Source organism: Seriola aureovittata, chromosome 11, assembly GCF_021018895.1.
Source record: "Seriola aureovittata isolate HTS-2021-v1 ecotype China chromosome 11, ASM2101889v1, whole genome shotgun sequence".
NCBI lineage: Eukaryota > Metazoa > Chordata > Actinopteri > Carangiformes > Carangidae > Seriola > Seriola aureovittata.
The window spans coordinates 11,280,504-11,299,792 of record NC_079374.1 but is presented as its reverse complement, the minus strand read 5'-3'; the positions used below and the strand labels follow the sequence as shown (position 1 = coordinate 11,299,792).

Here is a 19,289-nt window from a genome sequence, read left to right as displayed (position 1 = left end):
TCCTGTCCCTCCACCTGCTGTGCGTTTTCCATCTCCTTGACTGTCCTCATCATATATAGGAACCCCTTGTATCTCCCAATCTCTAAGCGGGACAGTCTGTTGGAAAAATGTGCCATGTTCAGAGAGGCAGGTGGAGCGCTGTGCGGACAGCCCTCCCAGGACAGTTGCTTAGATGGTCCCTTTAGCTCTGGAGCCAGCAAACTGGAGCAGGTACCTCATCTTCTTACAGTTCCTTCTGCACAGTTAGATAGTAAGAACGTAGATAATTTCAAAAACAGATAAAAGAGAGATTTCACATTTTACATTTGTTACTTTTTTGTGTTTTTTGTCAGCTTATCATTGCATGTTCATTTTAACTGTTGCCCTGCATTGTCTTCAGGTCAAGCTGATGCCTCCGGCACCTAATGACGACTTGGCATCCCTCAGCGAGCTGACCGACAGCAGCCTGCTCTACGAGATGCAGAAGCGCTTTGGCAATGATCAAATCTATGTGAGTCTCCACTGTCCTTGTGCCACTAAACCACTCAACATTAAACATGAAACTTAATCGTCTGTGTTGCTTAGTCCAGGCGTGTATCCATGTTACATAAGGTTGTTACTCAATGTCTTGATGGACTGTGTGTCTCTCTCTCTTTCTCTCTCTCTCTCTCTCTCTCTCTCTCTCTCTCTCTCTCTCTCTCTCTCTCTCTCTCTCTCTCTCTCTCTCTCTCTCTTTCTCTCTCTCTCTCGGGCATAACGGGGTGACTGTAGTGGAGTGCTGTGTTGTTTATGGTTTGGGAGCATATGTACATGTTTATATACAGCTCACACAGGGCATCACACACACTGTACCTCCTCAAGCTCTAGAACCTATTGTGCAAATAATATTTATATTTGTGACCTATGGCTACTGCTACAGTCCGTGACTGGCAGTGGATATGTATTTAAGGCTTTAGTCTGTGCAACGGGTGATGTTCATGAGCTGACTCCATTGCCCTCCCTGTTCCGGCTCACTGACTTGGGTAAGGGTGGTGCCTAATTCTAACATACATGCACATAAGCATGCGCACACAAGCACACACACACAGACGCTCGCACACATACACACACACACACACACACATACTTAGACTGATGACAACTGCATAATCAATACAATTTAGATCAATTTGAAAGATAAATCCATAACTATATTCAGGAGTAAAATACATTCATCTCCAACAATTGGTCCATTCCATATTCCTGTCATTTTCTCCTTCCCTTGAAAACTGTGGTCTGGCACATAATTCTCCACTGGGACTGAGCTCTATAAAGACTGGAACCAGATCAATGTGGAGCTATCCGGTGCGCGCTCTACTCTGTGAAGAGGCAGTAATAGTCTGTTATTATGGAAACCCAGATGGGCGACAGACAGTAGGGTTAGCCACAGCAGGGGACACAGATAAGGGGATGACAATAAAAGGAAGTAGAGTGGTGGATGAAGAAAAGAGAAACGATTAGAATTCAGCATAATGAGGGCTGGATACTGAGTTGAAGTCCATTTGGAGGAAGAAGTGATGAAAAAAAAAAGAGTAAGTTGACAAAGTGCAGCTACAATAAGTATATTGGAGCGAGCTTGATCTGATTGTGTATAAATCTCTTGTCATGGAGGTGTACAGGACACAGTAATGCATTGTGGGCCAGACATAAACGTAGACAAAGCCAGGTAAGTGAGTAATGTCTTGGCTTTAAGTTTAAGTTTGTAATTTACACTTTTCATTTGGCCAATTAATTTCATTTCTCTGCGTTTTCTGCCCTTCTTATCAATCCTTTTTCTATATCTGATGTGGTTGACCTTACGTGCTTACAGTAATAGAGGACATTTCAAGAAAGAGGTGAAGAAAGCGGTGAAGGACAGAAACAGCAAGTGGACACAGGCAATGAACACTCCATATGTTCCCAGCAGGGTGGTCAGAGATGGGGCTTTGATGAGTGATCTGCTGCCTTCTGCCAGGATAGAAGGACCAGTGTACCGCTAAATCCCAGAGGAGAGCGGCAAGGAACAGAGGAAGGATATGAGAGAAGACATTGATGAAGGCTGGATTTTTGACAAGCATGTCATGAGATTAAGTGAAAGAGTTTGGGAGGAAAAGTGGCTCAGTATTTTCAAACGAGTTTACCCGGTTGAAAACACAAAACTGCAGAAAAGTTGAGAGAATTTCCCTCTGTCTGCAAGCAGTGGGAATTTGTTCAAGTCATTAACCTTGAGCCAGGGCCTAAGGACAGAGCAGCATGTTACAGAATGTTAGCAATGCCTGCGCTTTCCCAGGGGACAGTGTAAGCTTTCAAACAGCCTCCAGGAGTCTTTGTGAGAAACCGAGTGTTAGCAGTTTAGTGGAAAGGGTCAGAAATTGAGAGTTGGTTATTTTTATCTAAATGGCCTTGGGGTCTGAGCGTAAACTATGTGGGAGTGGATGTTGTTTTTTTTATTGGAGAAAGGTCATTACTGAGGTTATCATTGAAGGTCCCCCTCCTGACCTTCCTCTGTCATGAAATTACCATATCCTTATGTTAATAGAGGTAGTCACCAACATGAATATTGATGTTAAGAAAAGAGCATCACAGCACTTCTGTTTCCAGGTCAGTGTTAAGCTTGGGTAATCTGTAAGTGGTTAAAACCCAGCAGTTTGTCAAAACTGTCCACCGAAGCAGAACTGCGCCACCTCACACCCAAAAGTTCAATGTTTTATGATATTGGATTAACTTCTTGTTTTCAGCTGAATTACTGAGTTGAAGATGACTCGGGTGTATTTTTGTGCTCTGTTTTAGACTTACATTGGACACATCCTTCTGCTGGTCAATCCAAATAAAGAGCTGCCCATCTATTCCACTTTGGTAAGCATGCATTTAAATGACCTCTATTTCACATAAGCTTACGTGATATGCTGTGCTTCGGTCTCCTAATATTAAATTTGCAAGTGTAAGTACACCATGATACCTGTCTAAAACCTTTGGCTTTGCACTGGAAATGCTTTGCATTTTACATGCAAAATCACGCTATAAGGAGGCGGTGTTTGCTGTATAATAAGCAGAGTATGAACAGATGAAATGGACCTTGTGGTTGATAAATAATGCAGTCTTCCTGTCAGTGATACACAGCATAAGGCTGACTCCACATCAGCCAGGAAATAGAGGGATCCAGTTTAGCGAGACACGCACACACACTTGCTCTCAGACTCACGTTTATTTCGCTACCTCTCCAATATAAATAATTAATTTTAAAAACACTATCGCTATCGGTGAAAAGCAGCACATTAACATTTCTAACAACTAGAGGAGACTGTTAGTGAATGGCTGACAGGCTCTGGTTCTTCATAACATGTGTCTCTTAGTTTAAATACTGGATGACTCGTTTTGAAATAGCTGAATTAATGCCAGTTTAGTGTGTGCCCATGTGAGCCCAGGAGGGGTTGAATGGAGGAGGAGACATCCTCTACTGCCATGACAGAATGAAGCCAGGCCCCCTCTGGCAGTCCCATTCCTGCCTGTGTCTGGATTCACTCCAGGCATCTGTACCCAACTGAGAGAAATGTGTGGAGGATCAGGGAGGAGCCAGGGTGAGAAGGACATATGTCACAACATGTGTGATCTGCTGGTTGTCTGTCACCCCCTCTGGTCTAGTGGTGGTCCACAGCCCATCCTCCTTCCCACCTCTATCGCCACAGACACAGCACTGGCACACATCTGCTGGTCTGGCTACAGATAGGGGTGTTACAGCACAGTTATCTCACACTTCAGTGTGACAGACAATGAGGGCTCACTGCCTGATACACTTACTATGTTTTTCACAAAGTTAAAACTACGACTTATTAATTCCTTATTTAACCACCCTTATGGATAAATTGTGCAACTTTGTAAGAGTTCATCATTCCTAACATTTACCATTCCTGATTTTTTTTAAAAAAAGCAGTTTTTTAGAAAAAGATCCTTATCTGGTTAAAACTAAACTGAGGAATAAAATATTGCAGTTAACGTTCAGCTCCATAATGCATATTATTTTATGTTTGTGTTGCGATATATTATTCAATGAGGTGTTTTTAAATCCCTAAAAAAGACAGAGGCAAAGAGAGTCTTTTTACTTTTTTCTGTCACACTGACATGGCGTGGAATGAAGTTATTAGAGCATCTGTTGGCTTATGGGTTATTGTTTTAAAGTAAACCAGCAACAGTCGCAGGGTCACCCATAGCTTATGTGTTTAAAGGGGTGGCAGTTTTGTTGAACTACTTGTTTAGAATCAGCGGTAAACTACACCTTGTTAGTGAGCTGGACAGACACGTATGTTAAGTTATATGCAGTATGGTTTCACTGCTCTGCTGAAACTTAATCGTCTGTGTTGCTTAGTCCAGGCGTGTATCCATGTTACATAAGGTTGTTACTCAATGTCTTGATGGACTGTGTGTGTCTCTCTCTCTCTCTCTCTCTCTCTCAGGTGAGTCAGTTGTACCTGAGCTCCACAGGTCGTCTGTGCTCCTCTCTGCCCCCTCACATCTTCTCCTCAGCAGAGAGAGCTTACCACATGATGCTGCAGGAGAGACGCCCGCAGTGTTTCATCTTAAGGTAACCCCCCCCCCTTCCTTCACCTCACTCAAACACTGAACTCTGTGTAGTGGGATGGTGAGACAAAAATGTCAGCAATTTCAGCTGGCCACCTGGTTTGTCCACACCCTACTGCCACACACCTGTTAAACACTCCCTGAGAGATTAATAGATCTCACCCTGAGCTGAGCTGGAGACCTGTTCACCGTTCACACAGAGATGAATGTTTGCTGGGAGCACTACAGCGTCTTGCTCTTTGTCCTTGGCTGGACGGAGGCAGCTCCCTGATTGCAATTAAATCCCGTTCCGGCTCTCCAGTGACATTCCCGCTGAGTTGTAACCAATCTGGCAGAGAGTTAATGCGCCCTGGCCACAGGCTATCCATCTCACTCACACACACACACACACACACACACACACACACACACACACACACACACACACACACACACACACACAGGCATGCAGGGACATTGTGCTGTTCGTCCGCATGTACACTCACTCTCTCATTCTTTCCCTGCTGCACTTTATCACTCCTTTTTCTTATTTCTCTGTAGTTCACGCTTTCTGTTGCTGTTCTCTGTGTCTGCTCACATGTATTGCACACTAAAGAACACACACAGTCGCATGCTCCTACAAGTTTACAGGCAATCAGCTGCCATGATCCCCAGAGAACGGTGCTCTAACAAAATGCCCTTGAAATCTAATAAAAACTGGTAAATGAAAAGACATTGAAAAGGCCTTTAGACTTCACACTCAGCAGGGCCATTAGTAGGAAATATAGCAACACACATACTCACAGGCAAACAGTGCACCACAGCGCACTGCAGCCATTAGTAAGGGCTTCTGACCTTCTGAAGCCATCTGCTTAGTGTTACTACGTCAGTCTCAACTCTCTGCATGTCGGTGAGTGTCAGAGCATGTACTGTAGAGGTACCTTATGTCAGCTTCATTATCCACTCAGTGCCAAATTAAAAAACGGGACTCCAGTGTCAGATAAGTTGTAACAGTAACAGCGTGTGAAAAGCGGTGGTCAACAGTGCAGTCTTAGTGGTGTTAGACAGAGAAATAGATTGGAAATTTAATGGAAAGGGGTCCCTGGAGGGGTGATGTCAGGTGGGTGGAGACATGTCACTGAGGGGATGTGAAGGAAACACCCTGATGACTAAAGCATCACACCTATTCTTCTGTGTACAGAGCAGTGCAACACACAAAGTAACAAACAGATTTTATACTGTTAAGTTTTGCATTTTATACCTGATAACTAGCTTCCTTTAATGGTCTTTTAATTTCATTGCTTTTTAAAATTTAAATACACGTATCACCATAAAGCAAGTTTATTGTATAATTTTTGATACAATATTGTATATAATATTTTACCATATTATACAGCACAACTGAATTGTTCATAATTGAAAGCACATCATAGCAGCATAAAACACTGCAACACTAAGAAATGAAACAATAAGAAACGTGACAACATGTAAAACAATATTGACTTTACCTAAAATATAAATGACAAATAATCTACATTTTTCTGTCTTTATAGCGGTGAAAGCGGTTCTGGCAAATCAGAGGCATGTAAGCATATATTGAGACACCTGACGGCCCGCTCCAGCCCCAAAGGCTTCGCACTGGATCCCAGAATGAAACATGTAAGTCTGCCTGTAAGATACTCCTCTATTTTACACTTCAAGCAGTCTTCAGATGGGTTGTCCTGGAGGCTTTTTTGTCTAAGGTAAATGTGATGTAACTGCTGTATCCTGGGCATGAGTCTTGATTCCTTTGTTGCTCTCATGTACTTGTTTCTTTGCTTTGACTTTGCAAAAAAGGCAAATTGCTAGAAAATAATCTTATTTGTGCTTTTTTTTTTTTTTATTTCCATGCTCAACACAATGAGTCCTCAGTGAGAAACGCATGAATATTTTTGTGTTCTTCAAAGCGAGGCACTGACTGAATCTTACATCCTGTCTTATTGTGCTTATTTTTCAACCCCCCCATGTCATCTCTGTAATAAAAAAATCCGATAGCACTCAGTGAAGTAGTGTTCGTAGGTGGTTGTGCAGGCATCCTGCTGTTCCTTGTTGCTGTAGTGGGGGGAGAGAATAGATCTATGGATTACCACACCACAGTATGGAGCCATTGCTTGTAGTCTTTTCCTCTGTGCTCGATAGCTGTTCATTTGTCAGAGACACCATTTGAGCATTCAGACCCCGTGTTTGATTGCATCATTAAAATTTCTGCTACGCTGTCTCTATCTCTGTGATGCTCGTTCTTTATGACGGAACCATTTGCAGCAGAGAAAATTGTTTGTGCATTATTCTTGGATGGGAGTTCATTCTTCTTCTCCTTTTCAGCCTATAGAAGGAGAATTGGGTAAAATAATAATAATAGTAGAGTACAGAAGATCAACAAGTACCCATCATTTTCCAGTTAATCAGGAGATGCTACAATCGAAAAAACATTCATTTTGAAGAGAAAAATACGTTGGCATATTTTAATGAAAGAAGAAAAATGTTTTAGCAGACTCGGGATATTCGTATCCCCCCTCCCTCTGTATATGAAAAACAGATAGAAAAGCAAAATCTGTCATATAGGTCAGCACTTATATCACTTCCTCTTCTTGTATTTGTTGGTGATGCTTAACACACGATTCACCTGCTCTGCAATCAGTCTGTCGGTTATCACCAAAGCAGTGTCTAGCCTGGAAGTGCAAGTGCTGTGTTCTGATGAAGTCATTGCCATGTCGTCGATATCTGGGTCAGCTCGCTCTCTGATCATCCTGGGACAGAGAAAATACTCAGTACCCAGATAATGGATGCATATTGACATCTAGTGGTAGAAAGTGGAATGGGAGTAGAACTCATTTAGTTTCAGATCTAGAGATACTACAGGTAAATTGTTTTCATTATTGGAAAAAAGGATGGAAACAGAACATATTTACACCGCAGTAAACATCACTCTAAAAGATATTGTAAAGCACTGTGAACTTTTCTCTTGGTTTGATATCATATACAGGTGTACTGTATTCTGGAGGCTTTTGGTCATGCAAAGACCCAAAGGAACAACAGTTCAAGCCGCTTTACCAAGCTGTTGACCATTCAGTACTGTCAAAAGAGGAGGACACTGCTCAGAGGTAAACTACAGTTCTGTCACTACAGCACCGGATGTGAATGTGATGTTACTTACTTTCAATTTCATGTACGGTGACTTCAGAAAGTATTCAGACTCCTTCACTTTCTGCACAATTGTGTTGTAGATATAATTTTCAGTGGGTAAAATTTCCCATCAATCCACGCTCAATATTCCACAATGAGTGGTGAAAGCATGTTTTTAGAAACTTGAAATTTCTCATTCACAAAAGTATTCAGACCCTTTGCTGGGCCGCTCCAAATTGAGATTTTATTATTTACAGTACTTACAACTTGACTGGAGTCCATCTGTGGCAAACCGAACTGATCAGACATAGTTCAGAAAGGGGGGCTTCTCAGCAGCAGCAATAAGGAGACTGGTCAGAATTGTAGAAAGGATGAATGCAGCCAAATACAGAAGCCCTCAAAAAAAAAAAAAAAAAAACTGCTCCAGAGTCCATGCTACCTGAAAGTCACTTTTCAGCATGACAGTGACCTGCAGCATTCAGCCAAGACAATGCTGGAGTGGCTTCAGGAGGAGTCTCTGACTGCCCTTGTCGAGTGGCCCAGGCAAAGCTTAGACTTAAACCCCATAAAACATTTTAGGAGAAAGGTGGATATAGCAGTTCAGAAACTTCCCATCCAATCTGACGGAGCTTGAGAGGATCTGCCGGGGAGGATGGGATAAACTGCTTAAATCCAGGTGTGCAAAGCTTGTAGAGACTCACCCAAGAAGACTCAAAGCCGTAACTGCTGCCAAAGGGACTTCTACAAAGTACTGAATTAAGGGTTAGATAAATGAGAGATTTTAGTTTTTGATTTTCACCATTTTAAATTAAATGTACAACACAATAAAGTGTGTAAAAAGTGAATGGGTCCGAACAATTTATCAAGCCACTATAGGATCATTTTTATTCCACATGTAGAAAGTCATAAGTGTCAAAACATTCTACTTAATTCTTCAAAATGTCTATACTATAGTTGTGTTTTGCTATACCTCAAGTAAAACGTTTCTTTAGATCTTTTTATCCCATTTATTTGTGATTAACTAAATGCATAGAATATTTCTTGCAAAGATAACTGAGCAAATTGTCATGTTGTTGTTGTTTTCACAGTCTGGATCACTAAGTTTATAATAAAAGTACAGTATACATAAACTACACAAGATTCACAGTATAACTAACACAGTACTATACAGATATAATTTTCTGTAAGATTGTGTGCAAAGTGGTGAAACACCAGCAGGGGGCAGTAAAAGCTTATCAGTCTGCTGCTGTGGCGTTTTCTATTTGTGTTCCATTTTTCCGACCATGCTGACCTCATTTTACCCCGGTTAATTTGATCAGAGAGCACTGGCTGTTGAACAGTGGACACAGATTTTGTGTTTGGGACCGATAACTATATTCAACACTGCTGAAATTATATTTACACACTCCTGTTGTTAAAGTATTCACATTTGGTGTTTAAGCCCGTGTGTACACATACATGCTGGAGAAGTCTCGTCTGGTCCACCTGCCTCCTCATCAACACAACTTCAGCATCTTCTATCTGATGGCTGAAGGCCTGTCGCCTGAGGAGAAGAGCGCACTTTACCTCAACAATGTCCTGGCTCATAGGTACGTGGCTGTCAGGTGCCATATGCATATTACCAGTTCCAAAAATCACTGACGAGGAGGAGACTGTTAGTTATAGCTGGTGATCTGACCCACAAGAGCTCTTCAGTTTAATGATGCTTTAAGTGTTCAGACACGAAAAGGATCAGTTTTAGAGACCTTACTAATTATGTGAAGTACATGCTGCTAAAAAGCTGCAGAGGTCATAATATACGGTTCAGCCCAAACTCTATTAACATAATACATTCATATTTGATATCCACGGAGAGAATCTGTGCATGCATGCATACATGAATTTACATTGTATACCCCCTTATGTGGGTCTCTCCCATTCAAAGACACGATTAACTACTGAGCACATGGGTACATGTTTAGAATGGAATCCCCTGACATTTTATACTCACTGTAGAACCAGACCTCAGCATATCCTCTATGCTTACTTTGCTTTTGTGATTGTCTAAAGTATTGGTCCATGAGTATTCAGTTTTCTGTCTTTACTTTAGGTATCTCAGTGGAAGATTTCCAGGGGAGAACCCTCCAGTAGCTACGGCCTCCGCCCAGAGCAGAGAACGCCTTGCAGCAGTCAAACAAGCCCTGCGAGCCCTGGGCTTCAACAAGCAGGTATTGATTGGCACTGCATACACTGCCTGTTTATTCAAAGGTTTTTGAGAACAGGGATTATTCAAAACATTGATATCACAGAGTTTGAAAAAGCCACTTATGATGTCATTGATGAGATTTAACCCCAAATTTTTGCTGGCACAAACTGACTCTATAAGTGTAACAGAGTCCACAGAAATAGGGCCTTCAAAGGGCGACAGCCGATCCGTCAACTTGTTCACATTCTAACCTTAAGAAGGACAAAACTAATGGTTAATTTATGAGCTTTTAAAACAATGCGGTAAGTCAAATATTTCAAATGTCATGACCAGAATAGTTGCATCCCAGTAATACCTAAGACACTGACCACTTCATAATGGATTGTTGGATGCTTAGAGCTGCAGAGGCCTCAGTGGAACAGTGTATCCTGCCAATTCAGGCACTATAAGCATTTGATGCTGAGAGCTGCAGTGGAACAGTGTATCCTGCCAATTCAGGCACTATAAGCATTTGATGCTGAGAGCTGCAGTGGAACAGTGTATCCTGCCAATTCAGGCGCTATAAGCATTTGAAATGAGACAGGCATCATTTGTTGAGACTTATTTGGCACAGATATGTGTGTTTATTGGGATTCCAGATCCTGAATTAGGACTCGGCATGTGTTTCAATTATCTATCTAAAGACCATATGAAATTTGTGACCAATGCTTACAGTGTGCAAGTAGTTGTGGTACAGTCCGTCCTGTACTCCACCAGCTGTGTTCCCAGGCCATTATCAGGTTCTATTCTTATATTCCCAGACAGCATCTGTCAGCAGTGAGTGACCACTATCTCACCTTTTAATCCAGCAGCAGTCAATACACGCAGGCAAGCAAGGGACAGAGGAGCAGAGCGATAGATAGTGTTTTTTATCAGAGGGCACTAGTGTTCACTGGATAAGAGTGAGCGACCAAGGGACAGAAGAAGGAATGGGGGAGTAGGAGGGGAAGTGGTAGAACACCCATTGGTCTCTGTCTAAGCTCTCATCAGGGGACGACTCCCAGTCCAGACCCAAAGGTCAATCGTCATTAACGCTCCCGATCGCTCCTTTTCTCTCCCTCGTTCCCTTTCTTCTCCTCCCTAAGTGGGGGGGGTTCTCTGTGTATACAGTGTCAGACAGAGACTAATGCTTGTGTTTATCTCCCAGATATCAGCTCCAATATCCTGCCTTGAGAGAGAGTGCACACGTAGACATATTCAGTCACACACACACACACACACACACACATACACACACACACCCTTAAACTCAAACATCCCCCTCTCAGAGCAGTGGGTAATGGGGTATTCCATTAAGCGTCCTCTACTCAAGGGCAGAGAGGAAGGTAGAGTGGGAAGTGTGTGAATGGAAGGAGGAGGGTGTAGGTGTTATTAAAACAGCATTGGATTTTCTAAGTGGTATTCATGCTTCTTTTTTTTTTTCTTTTTTTTTTTGGCATTTTGTATTTTGCAGTACATAGAAGGAAAAGGCTGGTTATTCTATATTTCTGTTATTGTCAAAAAATCCCATGAAAATTCCAAACCAACCATGCTTATGTCGGGCTCTCGGTGCTGCCGACATCCCCTCACTGTCTGTTACCCTCAGCCCTAAGCAATTTGTTGCTACTGAGAACCTAAATGTTTGAAAATTAGTTGTTGTTATATAGAAACAAAGAGTTTCATTGTTGAAATATATATCAAATAAATTCCTAAACCAGTGTAGCCAATGTAGCTGTTAGCAAACGTTATTACACAGGAGTTAACTAGTGCATTTGCTGGGGACTATTTTGAGTTAGGGATTAATACAATCTCTTGCTCCCTCTTTTTCTTTTTTCAACTCTCTCTTTCTTTCTCTCTCTCTCTCTCTCTCTCTCTCTCTCTCTCTCTGCTAGGAGGTTGACTCAGTGTTTACGCTGCTGTCGGCTGTGCTCCATATTGGGGACCTACGTTTTACTGTGTTGACAGATGCCAATACGGCCTTCCCTTCTGACCTGCAGCTGCTGGAGAGAGGTCAGTGCCCCCGTCACAGTTAGGGCCACATTTCCACCCAGTGTGGAGGTGGTGAGGAGGAGGGGCGCATTACACTATCTCTTCTTGTTTACCTCGTAATCGCTTGCCAGCATTAGCTAAAGTCACCTGTTTGGTAAGCTGCATTTTCTGCCAAAACGTAACCTTGGTGAGGAAAGAGCGCTTTTATGCACACACTTTCCCACTGTTGGGGCAGTGTTTTCCCTCTGTCTGGTTCTTTCATTATGCAGCCGCTACATGTGCTCCGGTGATCCCTGACCTTTTTTGAGATGGTAAACAAATGACATCAGCGCCTGAACGGGAAAGAGCCAGCCGTTGTCAGGGAGATGTGATGTTATGGCTTGTGATATCAGCAAAGGGTTTCCGAGGTTGCTGTCACCCTCTCCTGCTCGTATATGGTCTCTGCTCAGAAATCCACTGATGACTAATTGCTCCCCAATCCACCGATCGATTAAGCGGGGATGAGCAATAGCAGAGCTCAGCTTGTTGTGCTGTCTGCGTGATATCATCGTCAGAGCTGTGCAGAACCTATTGAGTTCTGGGATATTATCAGCACTACCTCTCTGATGCTCAGTTAATGTTTAATGCTGTTTTTCATCCTGTCATCATGCCAGTGCCATTTACTCTGCCTCTTATCTTTTTTTGTCCTCCTCGCCACAGTTGCTGGAATGTTGCAGGTGTCCTCCGGTGACTTGAGCACAGCCCTCACCTCTGACATTCAGTTCTTCAAAGGTACCAACTCGCCAGCCTTCGCCATCAGGAAACACCTCAGCAGAAATAGAGAAAAAATAGAGCTTTTAATAAGATGCAGCAACTTAAATTTCAACAAAACAGCAGGATGTCGCTTAGGTGTGTGTCTTGTGCCAATTATAGGGTGACTACTGACCACAATTTATAGGGAATAGGGAATTCCAAAGTGGCAAAAAAGGGGGGAAATCACATTGGGATTCTTCGTTATCTGTAAGATCGAATAGCCTCGGATGGTCAGCATCAAGAACTAGAGTCTGACCTGAAGTTGAAGTTGAAGTTTTTGAGGCTGATACAGGTGCTGTATCAACAGGTAATATTCAAGAGTTTAAAAATAAGATATAGAAAGAGAGAGACACTTTGTAGTTGAAAAATAAACTGGTCAGTGGTCTCTCATGGACAAATGAACACTACAACATTTATGTCTAAATTAACCTCAAAAATATATATTTGGATATTTTGTACTGCAAGTTAGCTAACATAGATGCAAATAATAATGTTTGTGATCAGAAAAAGTCAGCCAGCACTATTGGCCATGCAAATGTATGGGTCTTTCTTTAGCAAGAATTAGTTCTAGTCGTAGAAGGACTTTGTTAAAATGGACCTCATAAATACTGTACTGTCACTGTGCTGTCATCCGAATTGTCAGGTGCCAGAAATTTGTTACCATGTTCTCTTTGTGTCAGGTGACATGATCACTCGGCGCCACACAGTAGAAATGTCAGAGCAGTACAGAGACCAGCTTGCCAAGGCCATCTATGGACGCCTCTTCAGCTATCTGGTCAACAGTGTCAACGACTACCTTCAGAGACAGGACGACAGCATTGGGTATAGTTGTGTGTGTGTGTGTGTGTGTGTGTGTGTGTGTGTGTGTGTGTGTGTGTGTGCGTGCGTGTGCGACCAATTTTCGGTGTGTCGTCCACACCTCTACGCTGTTGTTCAGTATTTTCCATTTCAGTATAGATGCCTATTCCTGCATGTCATGCAATATAAACTATTACAAACGCCCACTCCAAACCTTGTGTCAAGTTTCATTATCAGTTTTGTCAGCCCACAGGCCCTGACTGAGTTACTGCTTGTGTGTGATGACAGATATACTTCATTAGTGTTGTGTGTGATAATAGATATCAACGGCCTGAGCTTCCACAGAAATTTTTCTGGTGGTTTACAGTGAAAACACCCTAAGGCATGCATAAACAAACACACACACACACACACACACACACACACACACACACACACACACACACACACACACACACACACACACACACTCCCACTCCCACTCCCACTCCCAGGTGGAGGCCATAGGATCCTTGGTGTTGTTGATGCTGGGAAGTCTTATCACACTCTGCTAGATAACCCAGGCTACATCTTCTGGAATGTGTTTGTGCTTTGCCTTGTTTACGCACGAACCACAGAATGTAATACATTTGTCAAATGGCACATCCCCTCCAGAAGTGTTATTGCACACACACACACACACACTGCAGACAAGCATGATAATTCAGAATGATCCAAAGCAAGCAGATAAGTTCTCACATTAATCCTGTTTTTTTTTTTGGTTTTTTGTTTGATTGTTTGTTTTTTAATTTATGTCTTCCAGTGATCCTGCCCTGGAAATTGGGATCTTGGACATATTTGGGTTTGAAGAATTTCAGAGAAATGGATTTGAGCAGGTGGGACAGTGCTTACTATTTTTAGATTTCAGCAACCCCCAGCCCCCAAAACAACCCATCAATGTTGTGTTCCTGTTCTCTTCAAGCCTAGTGATAAGTTCTTCTAATTAACCCAAGTGCGTTTATGACATTCCCAGAATAATGTCATTGGTTTGGAAGGCCATCCTGAGCTATAAAAATCTCCCAGAATAGAATGTGATATTGTAATTTCAAACAGATCTTAATCAAATTGTTAAAATATTTTGGGCTGTTATCTATTTTAGCCTGAACATTTTAGTCTGTAATTGTAATGAATGAGGTGAGGTCTGTGGCAGACTGTGGCGTGATTTTCAGCTGTCCTCAGATGAACTGACGGCTGATACAATGGCTGCCTTTGTGCGAGATGTTAGACGTAATACGCAGCTTCAAACCAGTGTGTGTTTGTGTCTGTGTTTTGTGTTGGGAATTTAATTTTGACAATATTCAACAATTTTCTGCGATTGTACTAGTTGATGCAGTTTTTTCCTTTTCTATACCATCATACAACAGCTACATGCGACTTTACTAAATTAGTGTATTAAGAAAGGAGACGCAGTGGCATTTTTTATAATGTACAGGAATACATTTTTGGAATTTGGGAGTTGAACTTGATGAAGAATATGAATTTAAATTTAAATTGTTTTAATAATCTTTATTTATTTAATTATTTTTTTGTCCGATGTGTTTTTCCCTACTGAGAGCATGTTTCTGTACCTGTTTGTATATTTGAACATACTGTGTGCACACATGGAACAGCATGTCAACACTGCTTGTTTTCAGTTCGTCAGTGTGTGTGATTAGATTGCATAGTGTAGAGAGTACAACATGTGCAGCTCTACACAGCTCACATGTTATGGGCTGTAAATCTGCTATGTGCTCATCAAGTATGCACTGTTATTAGACTCCTCTATTGTAAGACCAACAGGGATCAGGAAGACAAGTCCATATGTCACTGCATGTGTATGTGAGGGGTCTCTTCGGGTGTAATTCACAGTGCTCAAGAGGCTAAGTGCTTATTCCTGCTACTCATAGTTTACGCTCCCTTCCTTTGGAGCCACCAGCCATCCCCCAGCTTTTATTTAGGCCACTGTTTGTCTTTGCTTTTGTGCATGTGCGTGTGACTATGATGTTCATGTGTGTGAGGCACTAAGATGTCAGTGGCCTTACTCTACCTCTGGATGTTCTCTAATCCAAGAGCAAAGTGAGGGATTGCATAACCTTATCTCTTCAGGTCACAGAGAGTGCGAGCACCATAAGGGAAGAGAGAGGAACAAAATGAGCAAGAAAGGAGAAACTATCTCTGGCAGGTGGCGGCGATGCTGCCTCTTTGCCTCATACATCCTCTCCATTGTTGCTGCTGAGCTGCCTATTAATATCAGCCTGGTCAAAACACACAAATCACCCACCACCCACAGAGAGGAGAGGGGTAGGAGCAAGCTCTGGATAAACAAACACGATGATCACTTACAGTAGATGTGGCACATCAGTGACAAACAAGTCCTGACATGTTTGTACACACATGTATCCGCACACGTGCAGACACATAGGTAGACAGGCATGCTCCACATGCGCAGCATGATCAGGGACATTAGTGCTTGTTAATTAGAGCTGTGCTAGTCAGGGGTATGTTGTACCTGCTCAGCACTTTGCTAATGAGCTAACTCAATCAACCACCTGCTGGGACTGAGCCTTTAATAGACTAGACTACGCTGAAAACAAAGCGCAGACTAACATCGATGAAAGAGAAACAGGACTATAGTCTGTCTGCAGCAGAGAATTACACATCTAAATCAGCACTTCTCAATCCAGCAGGCTGTTAGACAGCATGTAGGTCATAGCACAGCTCGGAAGCGCAACTCAGCCATGTTTATTTATGATTTTCACATGTCCATCAAATAAGCATTCAGTCTTTGCAGTGAGTGGGTAAATCATGTAAACATTACCCCGAAGCTAAGGGCTGCAGGGCACTGAATACAACATGAGTATTTTCATTTTGACTTTATTTTTCAGCTGCTTATTATCACCTAAACGTCTAGAGTCATGTTTTTATCCCTTGGCTTGTACGTCTTTCTTGGTCTAGCAACTTTTCTCCTGTTAGATGCAAAAGATATTAGAGTTCAAAGGATAGACGCATGAGATCCTGGGTTGAAAAGAGGAACACCTAACTGAAGTACAACTGAAGTACGCACGCACGCACACTAGACAAAACCCATTTGATTGACTCCTCCCTGTGCTGTGATTGGTTGACTGCTGGGTTAGGAAGAGTTCATGTGTCTCAGCAGGAACACTTGCTCCCTATTATTGTGGGGGTAGCAGAAAGGCCATGCAGGGGGACGCCCATTGCTGTGTGCATCATGCAGGACGTGCCCCTGTAAGCAGTTCTCATAATTTCAGGGTCAGGTGTGTTGTATGAGTTGTCAGTCAATTAATTTATGCCCCATTGACTTCCCTGTTGGTGCCACAGCAGTTTATGTTTGAGATTGTATTCATGCATTTGTTTGCTCTAAAAACAAACATTCAGCAGCGTGTCTCTGAGGAACTTCACCATGTGCATTGAAGTGTGTGTTTACAGGTTGGTGTGTGTGTGTGTGTGTGTGGGTGTGTGGGTGTGTGTGTGTGTGTGTACATGTGTGATTGGTGCATTCCAGCTGTGTGTGAACATGACCAATGAGCGGCTGAGGCAGTACGTCTCTGAGGTGCTATTCAAGCAGGAGCAGGCTGAGTGTCTGCAGGAGGGCATTGCCATGGAGACCGCACACTCCCCCTGCACCCAGTCTGCCGTTCTGGATTTCTTTCTTCAGGTATTGTTTCTGGTTAGGACTGGTCCAGTCCAGTGTCATATTCTAATTGCAAGCCTACCCAGAGCTTTGACAAAAGATTAACAATCGCACGGCTAAATTAAAGTTACGGACAATTTCATCACTTAAGAAAGTTGCTTTTTGTGTTAGGCTTTCTTCTTTTTTGTCTCTTTTTCAGAGTTAGAAATGGTTTAAGCAAATTGCTCTTTCTCTTTTTTTCCTAATTAAGATTTCATTTGAAATTGGGACAGCAAAAATGTGACATGCTGTGTAAGAAATCAAACTGGCATACAACTTGTCTAGAGGTTAAGATGCGTACACCATAATTGCAAAAATGTACCTGGTTTGATTGCGGCTACTAATATATTATCACTAATGGCTGAAATGCCTGAAAGAATTTTAAAACAAAATATAACTGAAGCTATTTGATATCAGAGGGTCAACTCTGCCCAAGGGGGGATCGATAAAAGTGCTACTAGGACATGCTCTGAGCATGACTGACATAAATAACATATGAGTATTTGTTTGTTCCTCCTCCAGAAGCCTCAGGGACTGCTGTGTGTGTTAGATGAGGAGAGCCAGAGCCTGCGGCCAGCAGAGCAGACCCTGTACAAGAGGTTGTCAGCCCAGCTGGACTCCAGTTCGACTCACGGCCTCTCTCTCACCACTAAGGATGGCAATGGAAACCCCCCACCTAAAGACCAGGGCCCAGCCTTCACTGTCAACCACTACGCTGGACAGGTGTGCCCGTGTTACATTTATATATGTATGTAGAAGTGGTAAGGCTGGTAGCACTTGAGTCGTACTTCTGAATGATAAACAGAGAAATCCTATATTATGACTGTATTCATCTATTTTACATATTCTCTGTGAAGGTTTGCTAAAACAGAAAAGCTGTCAGAAAGGCTTTTTTCACACCTCTTACAGCAGATAACATAGGTAGATTTGAATACCATATTTATGCCTTACCTTATCTCAATCCTTCTGTAGGACGTTTAAGTGTAGGGAGTGGCTTTAGCAAACACTTACTGTATGTAATACACAGCTGCATCTGAAACATCCCCAATGTGGGATTTTCTGTTGTTACTTTACTCATGCTCATGCACTTCACTCGTGCACTCACATTTAGTACAGTTTTGTTGTGCATCGTGTTTACTGGAGATAAAGCATTTATCTATCTGAATTAGAGTAAGCACTTCTGCTTATTTACATTGCTTTAATCTACTTTCTCTGTTTTAGAGCGCAAATGCTCCAAAAACACGAGCACCTGATTGGTTGTTTGTTTGTGATTCGTACTCTGCCTTACGAAGGCCACATTCATCATGACAGTGAGAACTAAAAAGGGATTCTGTGTTGCGTCTGTGAAATTTAGAAAAAACGCTGTTGTGTCAGGTCAACACCCTCCTGCTAGAAGATATATAGAGATTTTCCACATCTTGTAGTGAAAGGCGCTCAGATTGGTGCTTTTACAAAGATGTAGGTAAATATAAATTTCCAATTGATGACTATTTTATGTTGCGTAGAAGAGTAAATGTAGAATTTAAGTGAATGTCCATAAATAATTTGTTTTTCCACCAGATTTCATATGACCTCACGGGATCACTCACAAGAAACAAAGACTTCCTTCCTCAGAATCTCTTGTTTACGATGAAATGTAAGTACCCAATCAATAACACACATATAAGCACATTGTGGCATCAGTGCACACTCGATCACAAAGATGCACTCTTGTCTAAGCTAACAACGCACAAAACCACTCTTTGTCTAAGTGTGGACGTGTTTGTGTGTGTGCACGTTTCATCCCATATGCGGCAGACAGCACCGTCTGTGTGTATATTGTCTATAGAAGGTGCCAGATGTGGGGTGTTGTGGTTAGCGTGACACAGGCAGTCGTTGTGTGACTGCCAGACTAGCCTTGCGTCCAGCAGCCTAATTGCTACAATTTCCATGATGAGGCTAATCTTCTCAAAGCTAGCCCTTCACTCACACTTGGCTGTTATCCCTCCGTCTGACTGAGATGCCTCGCTGCCTTTCATCCGCACACATTGACACACATACAGTGTGGTTTTCTTCTTTGAGTTTAAACCTTAAAGCTAATAGGAG

At 42.3% G+C, this 19,289-nt stretch overlaps 1 protein-coding gene across 4 annotated transcripts in view; it reads left to right on the top strand.

Annotated features, from left to right (window-relative positions):
- Positions 1–19,289, top strand: part of myo16 (myosin XVI) — a 96,574-nt gene that overhangs the window by 49,129 nt on the left and 28,156 nt on the right. For all 4 annotated transcript variants that reach the window (XR_008829033.1, XM_056389431.1, XM_056389430.1 and 1 more), the window contains exons 10-24: positions 60–210; positions 380–490; positions 2,788–2,853; positions 4,449–4,576; positions 6,105–6,210; positions 7,574–7,691; positions 9,155–9,302; positions 9,803–9,920; positions 11,809–11,926; positions 12,605–12,676; positions 13,378–13,519; positions 14,298–14,370; positions 17,037–17,189; positions 17,727–17,927; positions 18,765–18,840. Coding sequence is in view for 3 of the 4 variants with exons in the window: in XM_056389431.1 (XP_056245406.1) it covers positions 60–210; positions 380–490; positions 2,788–2,853; positions 4,449–4,576; positions 6,105–6,210; positions 7,574–7,691; positions 9,155–9,302; positions 9,803–9,920; positions 11,809–11,926; positions 12,605–12,676; positions 13,378–13,519; positions 14,298–14,370; positions 17,037–17,189; positions 17,727–17,927; positions 18,765–18,840 (1,781 nt within the window). In the remaining variant the exon portion in view is untranslated. The remainder of the gene's footprint in view (positions 1–59; positions 211–379; positions 491–2,787; positions 2,854–4,448; positions 4,577–6,104; positions 6,211–7,573; positions 7,692–9,154; positions 9,303–9,802; positions 9,921–11,808; positions 11,927–12,604; positions 12,677–13,377; positions 13,520–14,297; positions 14,371–17,036; positions 17,190–17,726; positions 17,928–18,764; positions 18,841–19,289) is intronic.